At 42.1% G+C, this 21765-nt stretch overlaps 1 protein-coding gene across 1 annotated transcript in view; it reads left to right on the forward strand.

Annotated features, from left to right (window-relative positions):
• The window catches only part of ADAMTS20 (ADAM metallopeptidase with thrombospondin type 1 motif 20), a 196219-nt gene that overhangs the window by 77585 nt on the left and 96869 nt on the right, over positions 1 to 21765 (forward strand). The window contains exons 7-12 of the mRNA XM_066591732.1: positions 1837 to 1877; positions 2466 to 2571; positions 7550 to 7696; positions 8878 to 9019; positions 15235 to 15339; positions 20787 to 20932. Coding sequence (XP_066447829.1) covers positions 1837 to 1877; positions 2466 to 2571; positions 7550 to 7696; positions 8878 to 9019; positions 15235 to 15339; positions 20787 to 20932 — 687 coding nt within the window. The remainder of the gene's footprint in view (positions 1 to 1836; positions 1878 to 2465; positions 2572 to 7549; positions 7697 to 8877; positions 9020 to 15234; positions 15340 to 20786; positions 20933 to 21765) is intronic.

Genomic DNA, 21765 nt, shown 5'->3' on the forward strand with positions numbered 1-21765 from the left:
GGTATTCTTTGAAACTAGGTTTCCACTTGCTCTATTATTTCTGTTGTTCAGCTCCATCATCATAGTAGAAAGACAACGAAAATAACTGAAGTGCTGAATCTGTCACCTGATGGGCAGGAATGGCGCCTGATCATACCAACGAGTACAGTGGGATCTGTTAGGTGTCCAGCATGCCACCTGGTATTTTCCAGAAAAAAACAGCACAAAACAACAAATAAGAAAATGTAATTTAAAGTCATGAATCCCAGAAAAAACAGTGCCGAAAAACAAATAACAAATTTTGAATTAAAATCGTGAATTGCAAAAAGTTTGGAAATAATTGAAGTTTTAATTTTAGGTCATATCACTGAGACTTGGTTTCTTTGCATGGGGGCAATTTCCTTCTACTTCATGACATCAAGATTTGTTGTGGTGATTAAATGTGAACAAATATGTTTATCTTGTATTCATTCTTTACATAACAAAACATAGTAACTGTAAAGGCCCATTTACACCAGTAGATGATCGCTCAAAGATCGCTCAAATGACAGTTTGAGTGACAGCTTTGAGTGATCATTTTGCATAAAGTATTAATTGGTATTTAAGTAGCTACTCAGCTACTTAAATACCAATTAAGTGTGCAAATGAAGCCTTCCCTGAATGCAGTTAATAGCCTGAGGCTCTTATCTGCACTCAGATCCTTTGTTCTCCACAGGGAAACAATGCTATCAGCACTCCCCGTGGAGAACTACTGATAAGAGTGATAGACAATTTTTAGGTTAGCTTGATTTTAAGGATCAGCTAACAGCGCCCAAAAAGCGGATGGAAAGCAGGTGCCCAGCACCCATTTACACGCACCGATTATCGCTAAAACGATCGCCGATTAGCGATTTTTTTTTTTAGCGATCATCGCTCCGTGTATTTTCGTTCTAAAGCCTATATTGACAAATTGTAATGGTGCTACCAGAATATTGTTAAATGTTAGTTCTGAGTTGTAGGAGTTCTTTGGTCTATCTCAAAATCTGGCAGCATAATGATATTGCTAGTTCTAAGAACTTTTGCAGTTATAGCTGAGTTTTTTTTACTGGTTGACAATAAATTTGGTACTTTTTAGTCATTTTTACTGGGACTTTATGTTTTATGATTCTTAACAAGCCAGCAACAGTTAAAGGGGCTGTATTGGAATTTTACTATTGATAGAGTTATCCTCAGGATTGGTAATTAATATTTGATTGGTGGAGACCCGTGTGGCAGAGCCAAGCTGATCAACTGATGATCTTGAGATTAGGTTAATCAGTAATAAAGTCCCGGAAAACCCCTTTAACCCTCTCCAATCCACTGTCTGACGTCTGAAGACATTATGATTTAAGGCTGTACAGCTCCGATGTTGGAAGACATCCGTCGGGGTTCTCTTACTGTATATTGCCAGCCTCTCTGCTGTCGGAGCCTATCCAACGTGTCGCCTCATGCAGTACTGGCTTTAACCAGCATATAGCGCCGTTGTATAATGGCAGAAAAAGAGTAAGCTCCCTAGGAAAACCAGGATACAAATTGGATTGGAAAGGGTTAAATTAACTTTACCAGCAAATAATTAAACAAAGACCATTTGTGTACATACAAATGTGACAACTGATGACAATACTTCCTCTTACGATTTCTGTCATGTGCATTTTTGCCATGAAGAGTTTGTGTGGATCTATAGGAATTATAATGGTAATGTACATAAAGTATTTGTTCACTGTGCGGCTCGGACAAAGATGAAGCAATATAATGTTTACCCTAGATTTATCATGTCTATTACATATGATGACTATTGTCGTGTAGTCTAAACTTTATTTTTCCCTTTGTTTTGTATAGAGAAGATATTTGCAGAGCCAGCAATAAATGTGATACTTTAGGTAAGTAATGTTTTTAATGTGAGTTATTACGTTATATAGCTCACATAAAATCTGCATCTTCATCAAAATAATATCTGCGTCAAAATGTGGTTTTAGATAAAGTTTGCAAAGTATATTAAAATAACTAAAGTTGCTTTTCACTTCTCCCCTAGCCCTTCTAAGGCTGATTCTTATAACCACATGTTTGGCCCATGTGAGCAGATTACATCAGAGGAAAGCAGAGAACCTTTCCTCTGCTTCCTGCTGTCGTCTTATGGGATTTGCTCCCATCTCTGGCAGGAAATATGCAGAACTAATGTTCTGTTCACTTGTTGTTTTTGCCCTTAGTCAAAGGTATATATCAAGACTATTGCCTTATGTATCCCTCCATATATATGTCACATATGTGTATAGTAAAAAAATGAAAGTTGTTCTTATTTCCTCCTTTGCAGAACTTATCAATTCTACATAGAGTACAGCACATTTCATAAACTGAAATCTCATTTGCGAAGTATAATTCTTAAATGATAAAGACAATAAAATGATGAAAACTGGTAGAATGATAAAACAAAGTATTCTTTATATATGTTTGCATTTTTTGTTTTCCAGGATTAGCAGAACTGGGCACAATGTGTGACCCACAGCGGAGTTGCTCTATCAGTGAGGAGAATGGTTTGGGTGCTGCATTTACCATAGCACATGAACTGGGACATGTGTAAGTATTCTCAGCTTTTAATGTAAGCTACCTTCTGCATGGATATGGCTCTTGTGATTTATTGTTATAATCTGTTTCACATGCGCATGATATTAGCACTGTAAATTCCAGCTGCACCCCTGGTTTAGTCTCAACTAGCAACTCAAAGCAACAGCTTGATAAGGTTCTATAATCTTGTTATTTCATGTCATTGTAGCCAAGATATGAGCCAGGTGTATGTTTATATGAGACAAGCCTAAGGGTGTCTTCACACTGACGATAAAATCGTGCAATTCTAGCTCGATGCGAGAGGGAGTGAATTATGAAACCGATGATTTTCAATGGTTTTCTTCATATTTACAATGTTTTCACTCATGCGATGTTGCATGAAAAAAAATTTGCAGCGTGCCCTATCTTAGTGTGCTTTGCGATTTTTATTTTTTAAAAATCTCCCATGTGTCTCCATGGAGCCTCCTTTTTATCGCATCGCAAAGCACGAATTTGCAATTTTTGTGCGATGTGTTTTGAACATTAGAATCTTCAATTGAATTGCACGAGACAATCCCAAGCAGCAGCGATGTTTTTGCTGGAAAAAGCAGCGCTGACACTCAAAAATCGCATGAAAAAAGACGTGATTTTGTGGTGATTTTTTTTTCCGGCAAAATGGCAGTCGCCAGTGTGAAGGAGCGCTATGGGTGCCTTCTCACAGGCTGTGATCGCTGTACGCTTTTCACAGCAGACAATCTGCAGTAGCCGAATCCGCACCTGAAGGCCTTAGTCAGACGGGCGTTTTTAGCCGCGATTTGCGCATGCGCATGCGTTCGGCGATTTTTTAAAACCATTGCTTTGCAATGGTATCAGACACATGAGCGCTTTTTATACGCTCATCCGATAAATTATAGAGCAAAAAATCGCAGATCGCACCTATCTGCGATCTGCGATTCCTGTTCTCTTCTGTATATGCACTCAATGGGGCCGGCGGCAGCAGCGCCGACCCCATTGAGAACATATAGAAGACAAATCATTCTTCTCTGCCACAGCTGTAACAGCTGTGGCAGAGAAGAACGATGTTTGCCCATTGAATTCAATGGAGCGGCAATACAGCCGCTCCATTGAAAGCAATGGGCTGCCGGCGTGCGCGGGGGGGAATTGTCGGGAAGGGGTTAAATATATAAGCCCTTCCCTGCAATTCATCCTAAAATGTGTTAAAATAATAAAAAATTGTATACTCACCTTTCCGCTGCAGCCGGAGTCCAGCCGCGGCCGCTGTCAGTTCTCCTGAACTGCTTCTTGGCACTATTCAGCCGGCGGGGCTTTAAAATCCCCGCCTGCTGAATGATCTGGCTCTGATTGGTCACAGCCCTGACCAATCAGAGGCTGAAAACACTCACACACCCATTCATGAATTCATGAATGGGTGAGTGACTGCTGCCTCTCAGCGCTGAGCCAATCAGGGGCAGGTCTGACTCACATCCATTCATGAATTCATGAATGGGTGTGAGTGAGGCATGCCTCTGATTGGCTCAGCGCTGAGCCAATCAGGGGGCAGGTCTGACTCACACCCCCTTCACACCCACTGCAGGACGGCCACGCGGAGCTCCGGCTGCCGGCAGAAGGTGAGTATACAATTTTTTTTTATTTTAACACATTTTAGGATGGATTGCAGGGAAGGGCTTATATATTTAAGCCCTTACCGACAATTCATCCCGGGCTCGCCCGCAGTGCATTGCTTTAAATGGAGACGGCTGTATTGCCGTCTCCATTGAATGCAATGCGCTGGACAGCTCCGGCCCGTTTCTAATGAAACGCGGCTAGGAGCAGATTTTCGGGCGATTTGCAGGCGACTTGCGCGCAACGGTCACGCGATTTGCGGATGCGCATCCGTCATGCGATCCGCTAATCGCGCGAAAAATCGCCCGTCTGACTAAGGCCGAATGATGCATATTTTGGTGCGGAATTTCTTTGAGTTTTAAACTTTCCATTACAAAAAGGTTGAAATCTAATAAAATCAGTAAGAAGGCAACTCACACCCTAATGAGCAGTGAAGAGCTGAAGAATGTGGTGTCTATACATCCACATCTAAGTAACTATAGCCGTTTGGCTCTCAAGACCACTCAGATGTAGATTTCATTCACAAGATTAATTAATAATAAAATAATATTATTGCACACAAGGGCCACTTGTCGCGGGGCCCAAAGAGTGTTTTGACAGTAATGTTAAAAAATAAGGTTGAAATTGGCTGTCAAAATCTGCAGCATATTTTGAAATGCTGGGAATTTAGAACCTGCAGATTTTTTTAAAGCTTGTGCGTATAGCTTGTACAGTAAATGCTGTGGATTTTCCCCAGTGAATTCTGCTGTGGAAATTCTGCTGCATGTATAGACTTTGTGAAAACATCCTTATAGCTGACCTATTAGTGCTTAACCCCTTCCTACCCCAGGACGTATATATTATATATATGCCCTGGGTGGGAAGGGGTTTCCGGAAATGACGTACTATTTACTGCTACTGAGTTTGCACATTTTGTACCATGAGCCAGCTGAGACTAACAACCAGCCTCCTCCTGCATCGGCAGAGTTTGGCGAGAAGATCAATCCGTTAACCCCTTACATGCTGCGATCAATGTTGATCATGGCATGTATGAAGGTAACAGAGGCAGGGAGCTCCCTCTGTAACCTCATCGACCCTTCACCACGAAGTCTCAGAGGGCTGATGAGTTGCCACAGCACCTATTAATGCTTTCTGGGTCTGCCATGGCTTTTAATGTAAAAAAATAGTGCTAATACATAGATATGACCACACTTTGGAAACTACACTTGCAGTGCCATATTTAGAGACCCATAGCTTTATACATTTTCCATCTACGGTGCTGTGTGGGGGCTTCTTTTATGTAGGATGAGTTGATGTTATAGTTTTTATAATTTTGGGGTGTGTATAACTTTTTGATCATTTATTTTGTGGTATACTTAACATGTTCATTTTATTCTGTGTGTCAATACAAGTATGGAAATACTTAAGCCTCATTCAGATGAGGGTGTTTATGTATGTACATACCTCTGCACAAAATCGCGCGCCTAATAGAACCATTGGTTCCCTATGTTGTGTTCCCATGTTCGAGTTTTACAGGCGTGCAAAACATAGGACATGCGTGCACCATAGGTCCGTGCTGCGCGTCAATATTCCACGCGGGGAGTCCCCTTGTCACTGAACACTGTGACAGCACTGTCACAGTGTTCAATGACAAGGGGACTCCCTGCTGGGAGTAAGGAATTCCCTGCCACAGTGGATGCCCCATTGAAAGCAATAGGATGCCAGCACCACTGTAGAGATTTTCGGGGAACGGCTTTAAATATAAGCCCTTTCCTGAAAATTATCTGTAGCTGTAGTAAAAAATAAAAAGAATATATACTCACCTGTCCGCCGCTGTCGGGGCTCAGGCACGTCTAGCCGCTTGTCTCCCTGCACTGCTCTAAAGCTCTTTCAGCAATCAGGAATTTAAAATCGTCGCCTGCTGAAAGGGCGCTGTCTGATTGGCTGAGGCTCAGCCAATTACAGGCAGCACTCAGCCATTCATTTAATGACAGCTGAGCGTTGCCTGTGATTGGTCACAGCGCTTAGCCAATCACAGGCAGTGCTCTGACATTCATTGAATTCTGAAGGTCCGCTATACAATAGGTCCACACCTATCTGAATCCTCCATATGAGTTGCTTGAACCACCTTATCTCAGAAACAGTCACCAGCCACTGTTGTATTTCTGGTATATACCAGCATATCATCACTAATGTCATCATTCAGACACTGGGCAGCGCATGTTTGAACAGGGGTTTATCCAGAACCCTTTAAGCACTGAACTCATCGCTAACCTTTTATGCGGATCAAGATGTAGTTTTTCCTGCCCCATCGGTACATTGAAACGTACCTTTTAGTCCTTAATTCTTAGTAAAAGCCTACATGTTTCCATCTATTAGACCTCATCAGGGGTTTAGCTTAATAATGCAAGAGAGAGCTCCTAGCTAATATAAAAACTCCACTATCTGTCTATAAGACATGTATAACGTTATGTAAACCTAGCATAAAAACCATTGATGCCAGCCACTTTAAATTTCATGTGGTTTTTATGAGGAATTTTCTATAAAAGGTGGTAATGGTGGTTGGGTGACACCTTTTCTTACACAAATACGTTTTTCAAGCATTTATTTTTCCTATGGAGAAGAGATGAGAAATCACCTGAAAAAAAACATTAATTGTAGAGCCTGGTGTATTTAGCCAAAAAGTCTGCCATGGGCCAAAACCAGGAAGGACAAGTAAAGGAAATTGCTATAAACAATATGTGTAGTGCGTTTCATATTTCCTTTTGACCTACACCTAACATGCAGCCAAAAACACCTTGAAAATGGGGCATTTTAAAGCAAAATGCTAGTTGTAAAACCAACCTTAAAGGGGTTGTCCCGCGCCGAAACGTTTTTTTTTTTTTTAAACCCCCCCCCCCGTTCGGCGCGAGACAACCCCGATGCAGGGGTTAAAAAAACCACCCGCACAGCGCTTACCTGAATCCCGGCGGTCCGGCGTCTTCATACTCACCTGCTGAAGATGGCCGCCGGGATCCTCTGTCTCCATGGACCGCAGGGCTTCTGTGCGGTCCATTGCCGATTCCAGCCTCCTGATTGGCTGGAATCGGCACGTGACGGGGCGGAGCTACACGGAGCTACACGGAGCCCCATTCAGAAAAGAAGAAGACCCGGACTGCGCAAGCGCGGCTAATTTGGCCATCGGAGGGCGAAAATTAGTCGGCACCATGGAGACGAGGACGCCAGCAACGGAGCAGGTAAGTATAAAACTTTTTATAACTTCTGTATGGCTCATAATTAATGCACAATGTACATTACAAAGTGCATTATTATGGCCATGCAGAAGTGTATAGACCCACTTGCTGCCTCGGGACAACCCCTTTAAGAGTGCTTATATTTATGCTATTTATGCTGTTAACTTGATTTGCAGGTTTAACATGCCTCATGATGACAGCTCAAAGTGCAAAGACATAGGAATTAAAAATGACTTCCATGTGATGTCAGCGGTTTTAAGCTATGACACAAGCCCGTGGACCTGGTCGAAATGCAGTCAGAAATACATCACAGAGTTCCTAGAGTGAGTAATTCCACTTATCACATTCTAACCGCATATAAACTTTTAACCCTTTTTTGTGAAGTTATTTATTTTCTATTTGTGAAAAGTTTATTTGAACAATTCTATATTCCACTAAGCTGATTTTCCGGGTTATGTCAATATGAATGTGTAACTGCAGTAGGTTAGAGAATACATTTAGTTTTGTATTTGTGTAATTTTCGCTTGGTTGCTATTTTCCTTAGGACTCATTCACACGTGTTGACAGCATATTACGTGTGTGGGTTTTGCACACGTAATTTTCTGTACCAATCTGCCGTAGGCTCCGATGTTGCCGCTCACACGTTGCGCGAAATATGTGAGAAAAAAAGATCGCAGCATGTTCTATCTTGGTGCGTATTACGTGCACATACACGCCAAGATAGTGCATGGCGATATGTTTCGTGCAGCAAGTATACCTGCTGTGTGCCGTATAAATTTGGTATCGTAGCAATCGTACTGACCCATAGAATAAGGTTATCATGTCATTTTTGCTGCAGTTTCTGCACCGTAGAAACAAGATGCATCCATAGATAGTGGAATTTCATTTTCTTTTTCATTTTACTCCACTTAACATTTTTTAAAAGTTTTTCAGTACATTATATGGTAGATTAAATAGCACCATTGAAAAATACCACTCGTCACGCAAAAAACAAGCCCTCATGCAGCAACGTCGATGAATAAAGAAAACATTTACGATTTTTTTAAAAGGGGGGAGGAAAAACCAAAAATGGGGGGAAAAAAAGGGGTCATGTCCTTAACTTCATTTAAAGGGGTATTCTGTCTTCAAAAAATTTGCATCATTCTTTGCATAATGAAAATTTACACGGTTTCCAGTATATTTTCTATATGGATTCCTTATAATTTTCAGAATCTCTGTTAGCTTCCTGTACTCAAAAATCTTTCCTGGCATTGTGATAAACCCACCGGTGCAGATTACAGCTACGTACTGCTATCAGAGCTGACACTCGTGTGATCATCACTAGACCAGGACCGAGTTTTCACAGAGGCATATGCAGGATTTTTTTTAGCTTGATATCATATGAATTGGCAGATAGAATTGTGGCATGTTCCATTGGGCTCTATGTATGGACGCCAAACTTGTAGCGCACTTCACCTTAACTTTACACTTCTAACATTATAATTTTGATCCACATTTTTTATAGCACTGGCTATGGAGAATGTCTCCTTGACAAGCCTAGTGGACGTGTATATGATTTTTCAAATCAGTTACCTGGTGTAATATACGATGCTAACAAGCAGTGTGAGCTGATGTTTGGCAAAGGGTCACAAGTTTGTCCATACATGGTAAGTTTTTTTTCTTTCATTTTATTATTAATTTTAGAATTAAATCAGATGTGTCAGTGTAATATGCTGTTCTAGTATATAGTCCTAGTATATACTACGTCCACAATATTCAGTCTGGTGTGTTCTTTTTACATGGTTATCAGGCAAATTGCACTGTTTGGTATCCTTTTGAGATGATATAACAGTGGCAACTTATTATACGGACAGATCCATTTAAGCAATAACACATATTTTGCTTGAGTTTCATAAATGAGGTAGTAGTAGGATCGTCAAATTTAATGTATTTGGGTATATTAACCCCTTAATGCGGCAGCTATTTTGGACATTGATGCAAACATCAGATCATTTGTTCTCTTACATATTACACTGCAATACTTCTGCTGTAGCAACCCATTGGCGCCCTGTGATTGTGTCACACAGTGACTGATTGTGTGATAGAGGAAGCCCCCACTTTCTGTCTACCTGCTTAGATGCTATAGTTGCTATTGGCATGGATATCTAAGGGATTAAACAGTAGGGTGTCAGCTGTAATACTGAGCGCTGTGGATGATATGAGTTCAGCTCATGAGTCCACTCCAGTTCTGCATTATAAATGTACATCTCATGGTGTTCAGTGCTGAACATCTAACCATTTCTTGTAGACACTAGAGTGTCTAAAGCCTATGTCCCTTTTTTGCACCTTTTTACATATATGTAAGGATGTAAAACATTTAGTAACTATAAATGCTTGCTCTGATCAAATGAATTGCAGACTTTGCCATCTCAGAGTTTATACGGGGTTTGCTATGCTGCCTTGTGTGCTCAAACATTTATTCTTCATACTAGTGTGTCCCAACCCTTGCCAAGTATTTTTTATAAAATGCAAAAAACAACTAAAACAAGTAATTTTGCTTATTCAGTAACTGCATCAGTCTCTGGATGATCAAACCATTTAAATATTGATAGAAAATGATTATATTGCAGGCACTTAACCCCCACCAAATTAGCCTGCCTCTATAACTCATAACTTACGCTGAAGATGCATGGAACAAGGTACTTTTAAACATATTTGGAGGGATTGCGCGCCAATTCTCTACCTATGGACAGGAATATTTAGACTTCTATCATTCATATGTGGCTTCCATGTTATACTTAATGCTCTATTAATGTTGTTAGCACTCTGTTCAGAGAAGTTTACCTTTCCCCATAAGTCTATAATTATACACATCCTTCTAGTGACTAAGTTGAAGTTAGCAAAGTATTGGAAATCCATTAAAATTCCAACAATAATTAGTGGTATTCTTTTTTTTTTTTTTTTAAACTCCTTTTTATTAACATTTTCATGAATTACATACATGGGTAATTGTTTCAAAAGAATTTACATATAAGGCCTTAGTCACACGGGCGTTTTTTCGCACGATTTGCGGATCGCATGACGGATGCGCATACGCAAATCGCGTGACCGGGGCCCAAAAATCGCTCGAAAATCTGCTCCTAGCCACGTTTCATTAGAAACCGGCCGGAGCTGTCCAGCGCATTGCATTCAATGGAGCCGGCAATACAGCCGGCTCCATTGAAAGCAATGCGCTGCGGGCGAGCGCGGGATGAATTGTCGGGAAGGGCTTAAATATATAAGCCCTTCCCTGCAATTCATCCAGAAATGTGTAAAAAAAAATATATATATATATACTCACCTTGTCCCGGCAGACGGAGTTCAGCACGGCCGGCCTGCAGTGGGTGTGAAGGGGGTGTGAGTCAGACCTGCCCCTGATTGGCTCAGCGCTCAGCCGATCGGAGGCAGGTCTGACTCACACCCATTCATGAATTCATGAATGGGTGTGAGTGAGACCTGCCTCTGATTGGCTCAGCGCTAAGCCAATCAGGGGCAGGTCTGACTCACACCCACTGCAGGCCGGCCGCGCTGAACTCCGTCTGCCGGGACAAGGTAAGTATATATATATTTTTTATTTTAACACATTTCTGGATGAATTGCAGGGAAGGGCTTATATATTTAAGCCCTTCCCGACAATTCATCCAGCGCTGTTCGGCAGCCCATTGCTTTCAATGGAGCCAGCTGTATTGCCGGCTCCATTCAATTCAATGGGCAAACATCGTTCTTCTCTGTCACAGCTGTTACAGCTGTGGCAGAGAACAATGATTTGTCTTCTATATGTTCTCAATGGGGTCGGCGCTGCTGCCGCCGGCCTCATTGAGCGCATATAGAGAAGAGAACAGGAATGGCAGATCGCAGATAAGTGCAATCTGCGATTTCTGTTCTATAATTTATCGGACGAGCACATAAAAAGCACTCGTGTCCAATACCATTGCAAAGCAATGGTTTAAAAAAATCGCCAGACGCATGCGCATGCGCAAATCGCGCGAAAAAACGCCCGTCTGACTAATGCCTAAAAGCGCATCCTATGTATTTCTTATGTGATAAATTTACATTTTTTAAACCTTTTTTGAGCATATTCTTCTCTATGGTTTTCACAAATATTTCGTCTTTCACTTCTAACGTATGTAGAATTTTACCCGTTTTCCCATAGTATTCCTTCTCCTATATATTATAACCTTTATTAACCAACAAAAAAGAAACAAACATTAAGACTCGTTGTTGATATCATCTGTCAGCAAACCAGTCCGCATGCTAGGTCTCATACGATCGGCTTCTCTCACGACACTCCTAATATTCCCAAGCTGTTCATATCGTTCTGGCCATAGTACCATGTTGTATTGATGAATTGTGTCATGCATTCTTTAACTTCATTGGGGTTAAGAAACCTCTCAATGAATTCCATCCATTTTTTGAAAAACTTTGGGGCTTGGGATTCCACCTGTCGTTCTATTTCGATTCTTTCCATTTTTAAAAGGTATTTTAATTGTTGTATGACCTCTTCTATGCCTGGAGGTTTAGCCTGCAGCCAGCTATTGAGAAGACATCTTTTACTAATTAGGAGTATGGTATGGGTCATTGTGGTCCTTTTTGTCTGGTCTGGCAGTATGTGAAGTATAAATGACTGTGGCAATAGCTGGAGGAATTGACCTCTCATATCTTGTACCAATTTTTGGGTTTCTGTCCAAAATGTATTAATCTTGAAGCAGTGCCAGATGCCATGTAAGAAGTCCGAATTGGGCGATGAACACCTCAGACATGCTTGTAGCCTTTCTGGGCCATTAGGGTTTTGGGGTTTGTTGAACCCGTAAATCGCTCCATGTATTATTTTGAAATATGTTTCTCTCCACCTTTCGTTCAGTACCGCCCTTCTTACTGAGTTCCAACTCTTAATTATTCCCTCAGATATTTCCGAGTCCTGTAGATCTCAAATCCACCTTTTAAACACGTTTGAGCTATTATCTTTCATCCACTTCTCTCTGAATCTAGAATATAGTATTGAAATTTAGTGGTATTAATTTTAGTGTTGATATAAATCTATGATCACCTTTTCATTATGTAAAAGTCCTACCTTTTATGACAGGTGGTATGCCTAATTATTGTGCAAACATAACACAGTTATTACTCAATGACCCTTTCTAAATGGTAGGTAATTTTCTTCTTGTGCCCTCTGCTACAGGTTCTATATAAATATTGTTCCCCTTTGAAGAGAGTACAAATTATTAATTCTTACTACAAAAGGACTAACCTCCGGCAGGTCTCTTCCTTTAATAGCTTCTGTTAGTCTAGTATCTCTACAATGTCCTTTCATGTGAAGTGGTCATCCTGAAATCGACGTCCCCGCGATTCTGAAGACTCACTACTGTTGTTAGCTATGAAGCCCTATTAAAAAGAGAATCTTTCTGATTCTTAAGCATTTCAAAAATTCTCCTCCCAACATGTTTTCCCCTTCACAAGGGGTTACAATGGGTTGATCAGGGAATACTCAGCAAGCCTCATATCACAGATAAATAAGATACAGCCAATCAAGTGGCCCATACAAAGACATACCTTCTACATGGTGTCCACGCTGCATAGTGTGACCTCAAACTCAAACTGCACATACCTTCATCATCACAAGGTGGACACTCACATAAAACCACATACTTTATTATGCATGTGCTGCCCTTCCTGCAAGTTGCCAAATCCAATATGTATGCAACATAAATATGACAAGGAATTACACTATGGCTGCTATGTATCTTTCTAAATACATACGTCACTCACACTAATATTCAGGAATGCAGACAGTATGGGAAGATAGGGCAGCGCATGCATATTGAAAGAATGGGATTTTATTTGAGTTTCCATCTTGTGATGAGGAGGGCATGTGGAGTCTGAGTTTGATGATGTCATCAATTGAAGCAGGGATGTGACTATGCAGTGGGGACACCATGTAGGAGGTATATCTTTGTGCACGCAACTTTATTTGCCGTTAAACCTTTTGGAGATGTGGCATTGTCGTTTAGTATTTGGTGGGCGTCTCGTTCCTTCATCATGGATGTCTTTAACCTTTTGTAACATCTTGTGAAGGGGAAAACATGTTGGGAAGAGAATTTTTTAAATGTTTAAGGACTGTGAAGATTTTTTTTTGTTAAAGCTTTATAGCTACCATAATTACCGGCGTATAAGACGACCTTTTAACCCCAGAGAATCTTCTCAAAGTCGGGGGCTCGTCTTATACGCCGGGTATAAGCTGTAGAAAAAAAAAAAACAATACTCCCCTCCCGCGGCGTTCTGTGGTGCTGCTGCAGGCTGTCGCTCCCTCCTCCTCGCCAACAGAGCATTTCTTTTTGGATGCAGGGCTTGAAATCCCCGCCTCCAGAAAGCTAATGCTCTGATTGGCTAACTCTGGCGGCGTCAGCCAATAAAAAGCTGGCGCTGCGTTAGCCAATCACAGCCATTCAATGATGTCATTGAATGGCTGTGATTGACTGACGTCACCTGAGTTAGCCAATCAGAGCATTAGCTTTCTGTAGGCGGGGATTTTAAGCCCCGCATCCAGAAAGCAATGCTCTGTCGGCGAAGAGAAGGGAGCGACAGCTTGCAGCAGCGCTGCAGAATGCCGCAGGAGGTGAGTATTGTTTGTTTTTTCCTTCACTGTATTTCCAGCGTATAAGTTCACAGTTGGGGGGTCATCTTATACGCCAGAAAATACGGCATATAATAACAGTGGGGAGTCTTCAGGATTGCAGGGACGTCCTTTTCAGGACAACTACTCCACATGCAGCTTTTTAGGTTGTTTCTGGCAGCTGGAGACAACCCGCATACAGGTCTATAGAAAATGCTATACATCTATACGAGGCCGTCTTCAGCTTACTGGAAGCAGACGAAAACCGGCACACACCACACTGGCATGGCATCCTGGGCTTCCCCAGCATCTATAGCCATGCCAGTGTGGTGCACTGTGGTGATATAGGGCAATCCACTGCTTTGCCAGTAGGGGTTGTATTCCTGTATGGTGTGGCATACTTCTCTATGGCTTGCATCCTTGGTATAGGTTCATATGTGCAGACTATGTTTGTCAGCAGTCAGCCCTCCCCTAATCTTGGGTCGAGGTGAGTCGCTGCACATGAGTCTGCACATGAACATCTAGCTCCCTCATATTGCTGTCTGTCTGTATGCTACTAGGGGATATGTTCAGTAGTCCCTCTTTCCTTGCCTGCGGGCTCTCTAGAAGGGTATGTTCAGACTTTCTGCATTCATGTCAGAAATCTACAGCTGAAGCTCCGCTTTCTGTTGCAGTCTGGCATGCTAATCTGAAGCTTTTCAAAGCAAAATGTACCCCAAGAATGAACATGCTGTGTGCTCATTATTTCACACTGTTGTATTCTCAGGGATGTGACTGAGGTGTAGCGTATTCTATCATGACTGAGGAGCAGAATCCATGCCGAAACCCTGACAAAATCCAGAATGTGTGAACATGTTCTTAGCATTCAGAGACGTCTTGCTTACCCAAAAATCTATTTACAGTACATAAGAACTGGCAGAGGATGACACTTCAGTTTCTTAGGGTCTGTTCACATCTGCATAGCAATTTCCGAATAGCAATGTCTCTGAGTCAGACTATTGGTCAAAGAGAAAAAACGCTTGTGTAAATTAACCCATTTAAATGAATGAACTCTTTTCCCGTGCAAGCTTTGTCCATCTCGGAATTGGACAGAACTCGGGACAGGAAAAATAGCAAGTGTGAAGATAGCCAAAGGAGTGATGGTGATTTTTTTTTTGTATGATACCGTATGTACACTGAAGCTATAAAGTAAATATAAAGAAATTAAATAATTTTTAATTTGTTTTCAAACAGAAACAGTGTAAGCGCTTGTGGTGCACAAATACAGAAGGAATGCATAAAGGATGTTTAACTCAACATATGCCTTTAGCTGATGGGAGTGACTGCGGTCCTGGAAGGGTATGCACAGTTTTTTTTTTTTAGATAATAGAGTTGAAAGTAAATGGAGAAATGCTTTCATTGTCATTCAGCAAACTTTTTATAAGTCAGTAGTTTAATAGAATACAAGAAATCTATAATGCATCTTATTAGAAGGAGCCTCTTTGCCCATTATAAGCCATTTCTCCTCCCCCTGGCCTTGATTATTTACTATAAAATACTGCTAAAATCTACCTCAGAATGGATAATTTCACTGAGTGATCAGGTTACATGTTGTCCACAAAAGTCTATGGAGAGGCAAGGGGAAGGAGGGAGCAGTTGTAGAGGGCGAGAATCAGACAGATGCTGCTAAAGGCTCTAGTAAGTGTTTAATGTCATCCCAGTATTGGATTAACAGTTGTACTGCTGTATAATGTCCTTTAGGCCTCATGTCCACGGGGAAAATCAGATACGCTGCAGATTCTACATGTAGAATCTGCAGCGGGTCCCTCCTGCCCCGCGGACATGAGCGCTGAAAATAGAAATTTAAAAGCATTTACCTATCCGTAGCGGGCGGGGAAGGTCAGCTGTTCCTCACGGCCGGATCTTCATTTTCGGCCGGCGGATGACTTCCTGACGCCGGCGGCACGTCGCCGGCACGTCGTCTACGTGCCGCGCGCATGCGCCGGGCACATCCGCCGAGCCGAAGCAAGGGAGATGCGGCCGTGAGGAAGAGCAGAGCTTCGCGGCCCGCTGCGGGTGAGTAAATGCTTTTAATTCCTATTTTAGGTCTCCTGCGGATCCGGACGGCTTCCATAGGCTTCAATAGAAGCCCGCGGGAGCCGTCCCCGCGGGAGACCCGCACGAAAATGGAGCATGGTCCAGATTTTTTCATGCTCCATTTTTTTTAAAATCACTTTTATTGACGTTCCGCGGGTATTTATCTACCCGCGGGTGGTCAATGCATCCCTATGGGGTGCGGATCCGCAAGCGGGAGATCCGCTGCGGATTTTAAATCTCATTTTGCCCGTGGACATGAGCCCTAAAGCTGCTGATGCTTTTGGCGTTTGGTGTACTATAGGTAGATAGGCAAGCAGGATCTCCTCATCATTATGCATGCAGTGTATGGGAAACCTCATTGCAGCTACTCTTCATGCACCAGCTCTGAAAAAAAATTCCATACAAGTTATATGATTGTGTGAAATAGTACTACTCCTCATATATACATATAAAAGATTATTCTAACATGTCAGGTACAGTGAATCCGCCTACTTCCCAACCCCTCCTCAATCACATACAGTCACCTTACATGGGATGACTGTCAGGCGCATAAGCTTTTACACAGGAGCAATAGTCGTTCAGGAAATGGAGATGGGATGGACTGGAGATGTCTTCAGGCTCCCCACCTCCATTCACTGCAAACAGGCAGTCGGCCATAGATAAATGACTGCCTGCTTACACAGGTTGATAGTTGCTTGGTTTTTATGTAAGCTCAAAACCAAGCGACTCTGACAAGTGAACAATTTCTTGCTCAATGCCCTGTCGGTGTCCTCGTGTACACAGGACAACTGCCGCGATTATTCATGTCATAATTGCCCCGTGTAAATGTACCTTTTAGATGGTTGCAGTGCTTCTCAGGCTACCCAGTGCACAGTGTGCATCGATAGTCCGAGAACTTCACTGCTGTGAGGTTGGCCAACCTTGCTCATGTATGCCAACGTACACCACTGTGTTGGAAGCCAAAAGCACGCTGTTTTATCCTCTGCTGCAGCAATAGGGACCTATGGGCTTAGTCGTACGGGCGCATCGGCGCCCATGTTACTGCAGGAAGGAGATGACCGTACGTCAAGACAGATGTCTCTCTGCAGCGCCGGGAGAAAGAACATGTGACTGGCTTCATTGCCGGTCATGTGTTCTATCTTCAGTGCTGCAGAGAGACGTCGGTCTTGAGGTACGGCCGTCTTCCTCCTGCAGTGGGGGATCAGTCACACGGGCGCATCGGCACCTGTGTCTACGGGTGCCAATGCGCCCGTATGACTGAGCCCTGAGGCTGCATTCAGCATATGCGCCGGGTACTTTCCTAGTGCATATGTCAAATGTGTTCCCATAAGATGTACATTTGGTAGGAAACGATACATAAAAACCCCTACAATTTTGTCATTGTGTTTTTGTTTTGTTTTTTAAATTTAGTTTTACAATGTTCACGGTGTGGTATAAATGCCATGATAACTTTATTTTGTGCAAATTTATATAATATTATGTTTGACTACTTTTGCACAATAAAAACACTTATTTTGTTGTAGGATTTGTATCTGTGTTGCCGTAATCGAAGACCTACAGCACTTTTCTTTTTCTACTTACATAACTGTATTAAGGCTTGTGTTTTGTGGGGCGACTTGTAGTTTTCATTGGTACCATTTTGCAGTACATATGACTTTCTAATTACTTTCTATTGCTGTTTTTGAGAGTTAAAATGAACAGAGGTCTTCTATTTCGGAAGCTTTTCTTTTACAGTGTTTATTATTTTTAAATTTTATAATTCAGTCGTTATGGATGCAGAGAGAAAAAAAAAATGTGCAGTTTATTATTTTCATTTCTTCACTAATAAAACGTTCTGTAACAGAAAAAAAGGATTTTTATTCTGTAAAACAACTTATGTGCTGCTGTCAGCAGCATTGACCACGATAGCTTAGGGGTTAAACAGCTGTGTAGTACAGACAATAAAGAGCCTAATTAGGTATAAAGGAGTGATTAAATGTGCAAATACTTATCACACTTTTTCTGGAAAAAACACCCCTATATGTAATAATCAGAGACAAGAGATCTGAGATTGTCCTTTCCTGCTTGTTCCCCCCCCCCCCCCCGTTAGCCACCATCTGTTTTGCAACGCCTGAAGTGACAGTTTAGTACTTACAGCTCCCAATTCAGCCTGCCCTATCTCTGTTCAGAACAGAGCTACCACTGTGGGTTTGTCTTCTTTGAAATCCAAGAATCGCAGTGGTAACCCCTTTCTAACTGGAGACTCGACAAGTAGAAAAACCTTGCCTGAACAGTGCTCGGGAAAAACTGTAAGGTGCTTATCTCTTAGCCTGGGCACTGTTTCAGTAAAACTGTTGGAAGTTATAGGGGTTATGCCGGATTAGTAAAAAGGGCTATTTTCTTTTAGAAGCAATGTCACATCTGTCCACAGCTTCTGTGTAGTATTGCAGCTCACTCTACTTCACTTCAGTGTAGCTGAGCATTAATACCACATGTAGCCTGTGAACAGTTATGGTGAGGTTTCTTTAAGAAAGTAGCCATATTTTTCTAATCCTGCAGAATCTTTTGATGTTTAGTTTACATAAAGTAGGAATCAAATAGGATTTACGGATTTCATAGAGGTGGTATCCCTGCCCGGCACCCTCCTCTAGTAGCTAGAGCGGGGAGTTACTGCAAAGAGCATTTGTATGAGTATAATACAATTCTATGTTTTACCTGCAGTCGCCTCAGTTGATCTCTACTGTAAAATAATGTAAATTCAGGTGGATAGCCTAGATAGCGAAAAAAGGTGTTTGTTAATACTACACATATACAAAATATGTAAAGTTAGACTTTTATGACCCGTAACATTCCATTGTACATTAATGGGTTAATACATAGCTTTTGACTAGAGATGAGCGAGCATACTCGTCCGAGCTTGATGCTCGTTCGAGTATTAGGGTGCTCGAGATGCTCGTTACTCGAGACGAGCACCACACGGTACTCGTCTCGATTAAACGAGCACTGACCATTGAATTCAATGGAGCCGGCAATACAGCCGGCTCCATTGAAAGCAATGGGCTGCCGGCGAGCGTGGGATGAATTTTCGGGAAGGGCTTAAAAATATAACCCCCTACCCGTAAATCATCCTAAAATGTGTAAAAATAAAAAAAAAATGTATACTCACTTTCCGCTGCAGCCGGAGTTCAGCCGCGTCTGGCCAGCAGTTCTCCTGAACTGCTCTGAGTAGTATTCAGCAGCCGGGGATTTAAAATCCCCGCCTGCCGAATGAGCTGCCTCTGATTGGTCACAGCCTCACCAATCAGAGGCAGCTCTCACTCACACCCATTCATGAATTCATGAATGGGTGAGTGCTGCCTCTGATTGGCTCAGTGCAGGGACCAATCAGAGGCAGCACTCACTCACCCATTCATGAATTCATGAATGGGTGTGAGTGAGAGCTGCCTCTGATTTGTGAGGCTGTGACCAATCAGAGGCAGCTCATTCAGCAGGCGGGGATTTTAAATCCCCGGCTGCTGAATACTACTCAGAGCAGTTCAGGAGAACTGTCAGCCAGATGCGGCTGAACTCCGGCTGCAGCAGAAAGGTGAGTATACATTTTTTTTTTATTTTTACACATTTTAGGATGATTTTCAGGTAAGGGCTTATATTTTTAAGCCCTTATCGAAAATTCATCCCGCACTCGCCGGCAGCCCATTGCTTTCAATGGAGCCGGCTGTATTGCCGGCTCCATTGAATTCGATGGGCTAACATCGTTCTTCTCTGCCACAGCTGTTACAGCTGTGGCAGAAGAGAACGATCTTTATGCTGACAGTGCGGGGGGGGGGGGGGGGTCTCACTCTTGCCACTATTGTGGCTTAATAGTGAGACCTCGGAGCCCGAAATGCAGCCCTGCATGTTGCTCCTCGCCCGCCCTATCCATTTCTGTGTTTTTTACATGACTTTGGTGATTTGCTAAGATTTTCACAAATGAAAACCTTAGCGGAGCACCAGTCATATACAAAAATGCTCGAGTCGCCCATTGACTTCAATGGGGTTCGTTACTCGAAACGAACTCTCGAGCATCACTGAAAGTTCGACTCGAGTAACGAGCACTTGAGCATTTTGGTGCTCGCTCATCTCTACTTTTGACATTTTTATCCTTTTAGTGACGGCATTATGCGTTTTTACTGACTTCACTAATGGGCTTCAAACTTGTTCATGCATCTTTTTAAGTTGGTGGTTTGGCTGACTATTGACAGCCAGGATCCTGCAGTAACTGCCAGGAATAGAGAAACCTCATCCTGGTAATTTAGCCACTTTGGATCCTGTCAGTTTAACCCCTTATATGCAACAATGAATAGCAGCTGCAGATGACAAGGGAGGGTGGCTTCTCCTGTCACCCATCAGCACCATGTTATGAATGGTGAACGCAAACAAAAAACATTGACAGAATTTCTGTGGAAGGGGGTCCCACTCACCCCCTAGAAAAAACTTTTATTGCATTTATTTTTCAAAAGTTACACAACAGATTATTTGTCCTCTGGCGCTATTAAAAAATACAACTCATTCCACAAAAAACAAGCCCTCGTACGACTATGTCAACGAGTTATGGCTCTTGCAATGCGACAATGAACATTGCTTAGTTTTTAGGGTAACAAATAGACTGGACAGTAAGGGGTTAAATTTGCTTGTATTTTCTCACATCTATTTATTACTGTATATGTATTTATTTTCTTCTTATTGACTAGCATTGCCATCGTGGACTGTGTGTAGACAAGGTATCAAATAGTCGTCCTCTGGATGGTGAATGGGGCCCTTGGGAGTCTTACAGTTCATGTTCAAGAAGCTGTGGTGGTGGAATCAAAACGTCTGCCAGATATTGCAATCAACCTGAGTAAGCTGTTAACCTGATGTATTCTGTGTATATTAAGGCAAATATTGCCTCTGTCTATAAATTAATGGAAAAAATATTTAAAGGAGTTTTGTGGTAGAAAACTACTGATTACCTATCCTCAGGATAACGGCAGCTCTATCCCATTCTGTTAAATGAGAGCTGTAGGACCATGCCAGGTCATTGCACTGAGGACAGCGGTTTAAGATTTTAGGCTGCCTGCAACTATCTCACATCAGCTGATCAGCGAGGGCCCCAGATAGTGGACTGATCTGCTATTGATGACCTATTATGATGATTGATTACTAGTAGTTTTCCACTGGAAAACTCCTTCAATAAAGGCTGATTTACATGCAACAATTATGGCTCAAAATGTGTCCAATCGACGGCTTTTGAGCAATAGCCAATGGGCGTAAATGCGTGCCCATCGTGCACTTACTGTGCACTCTTCGGCCATCGCTGACTTCAGGTCAGCATGAAATCCATCGTTCCTGATAAGAGAGATGGCATGCTGTGTTCTCTGTGGCCAGCACTGATAGAATTGTATGCATCCTGCTGCCCGCGGGAGAACAAAAGGGACGTATTTAGAGAACAGACCACCTGCTCAAAACGGTCAGTTTCTGATTAATTTTGAGCGATCGTCTCTGCGTGTAAATGGACCTTTAGAGCTGTTTAACTATTTGCCTCAAAGACAGCAGACAGGAAAATATGACTGTACCATGTTATCATTTATATCATGTATATGAAAATGATTATGTCTCATTAAATAGTCTTATGCTTTTGCGAAGGGAGTGGGCAGAAACACATTTAGCAAATTATGGTTAAATATTTTTATA

Source organism: Eleutherodactylus coqui, chromosome 2 (genome assembly GCF_035609145.1).
Source record: "Eleutherodactylus coqui strain aEleCoq1 chromosome 2, aEleCoq1.hap1, whole genome shotgun sequence".
NCBI lineage: Eukaryota > Metazoa > Chordata > Amphibia > Anura > Eleutherodactylidae > Eleutherodactylus > Eleutherodactylus coqui.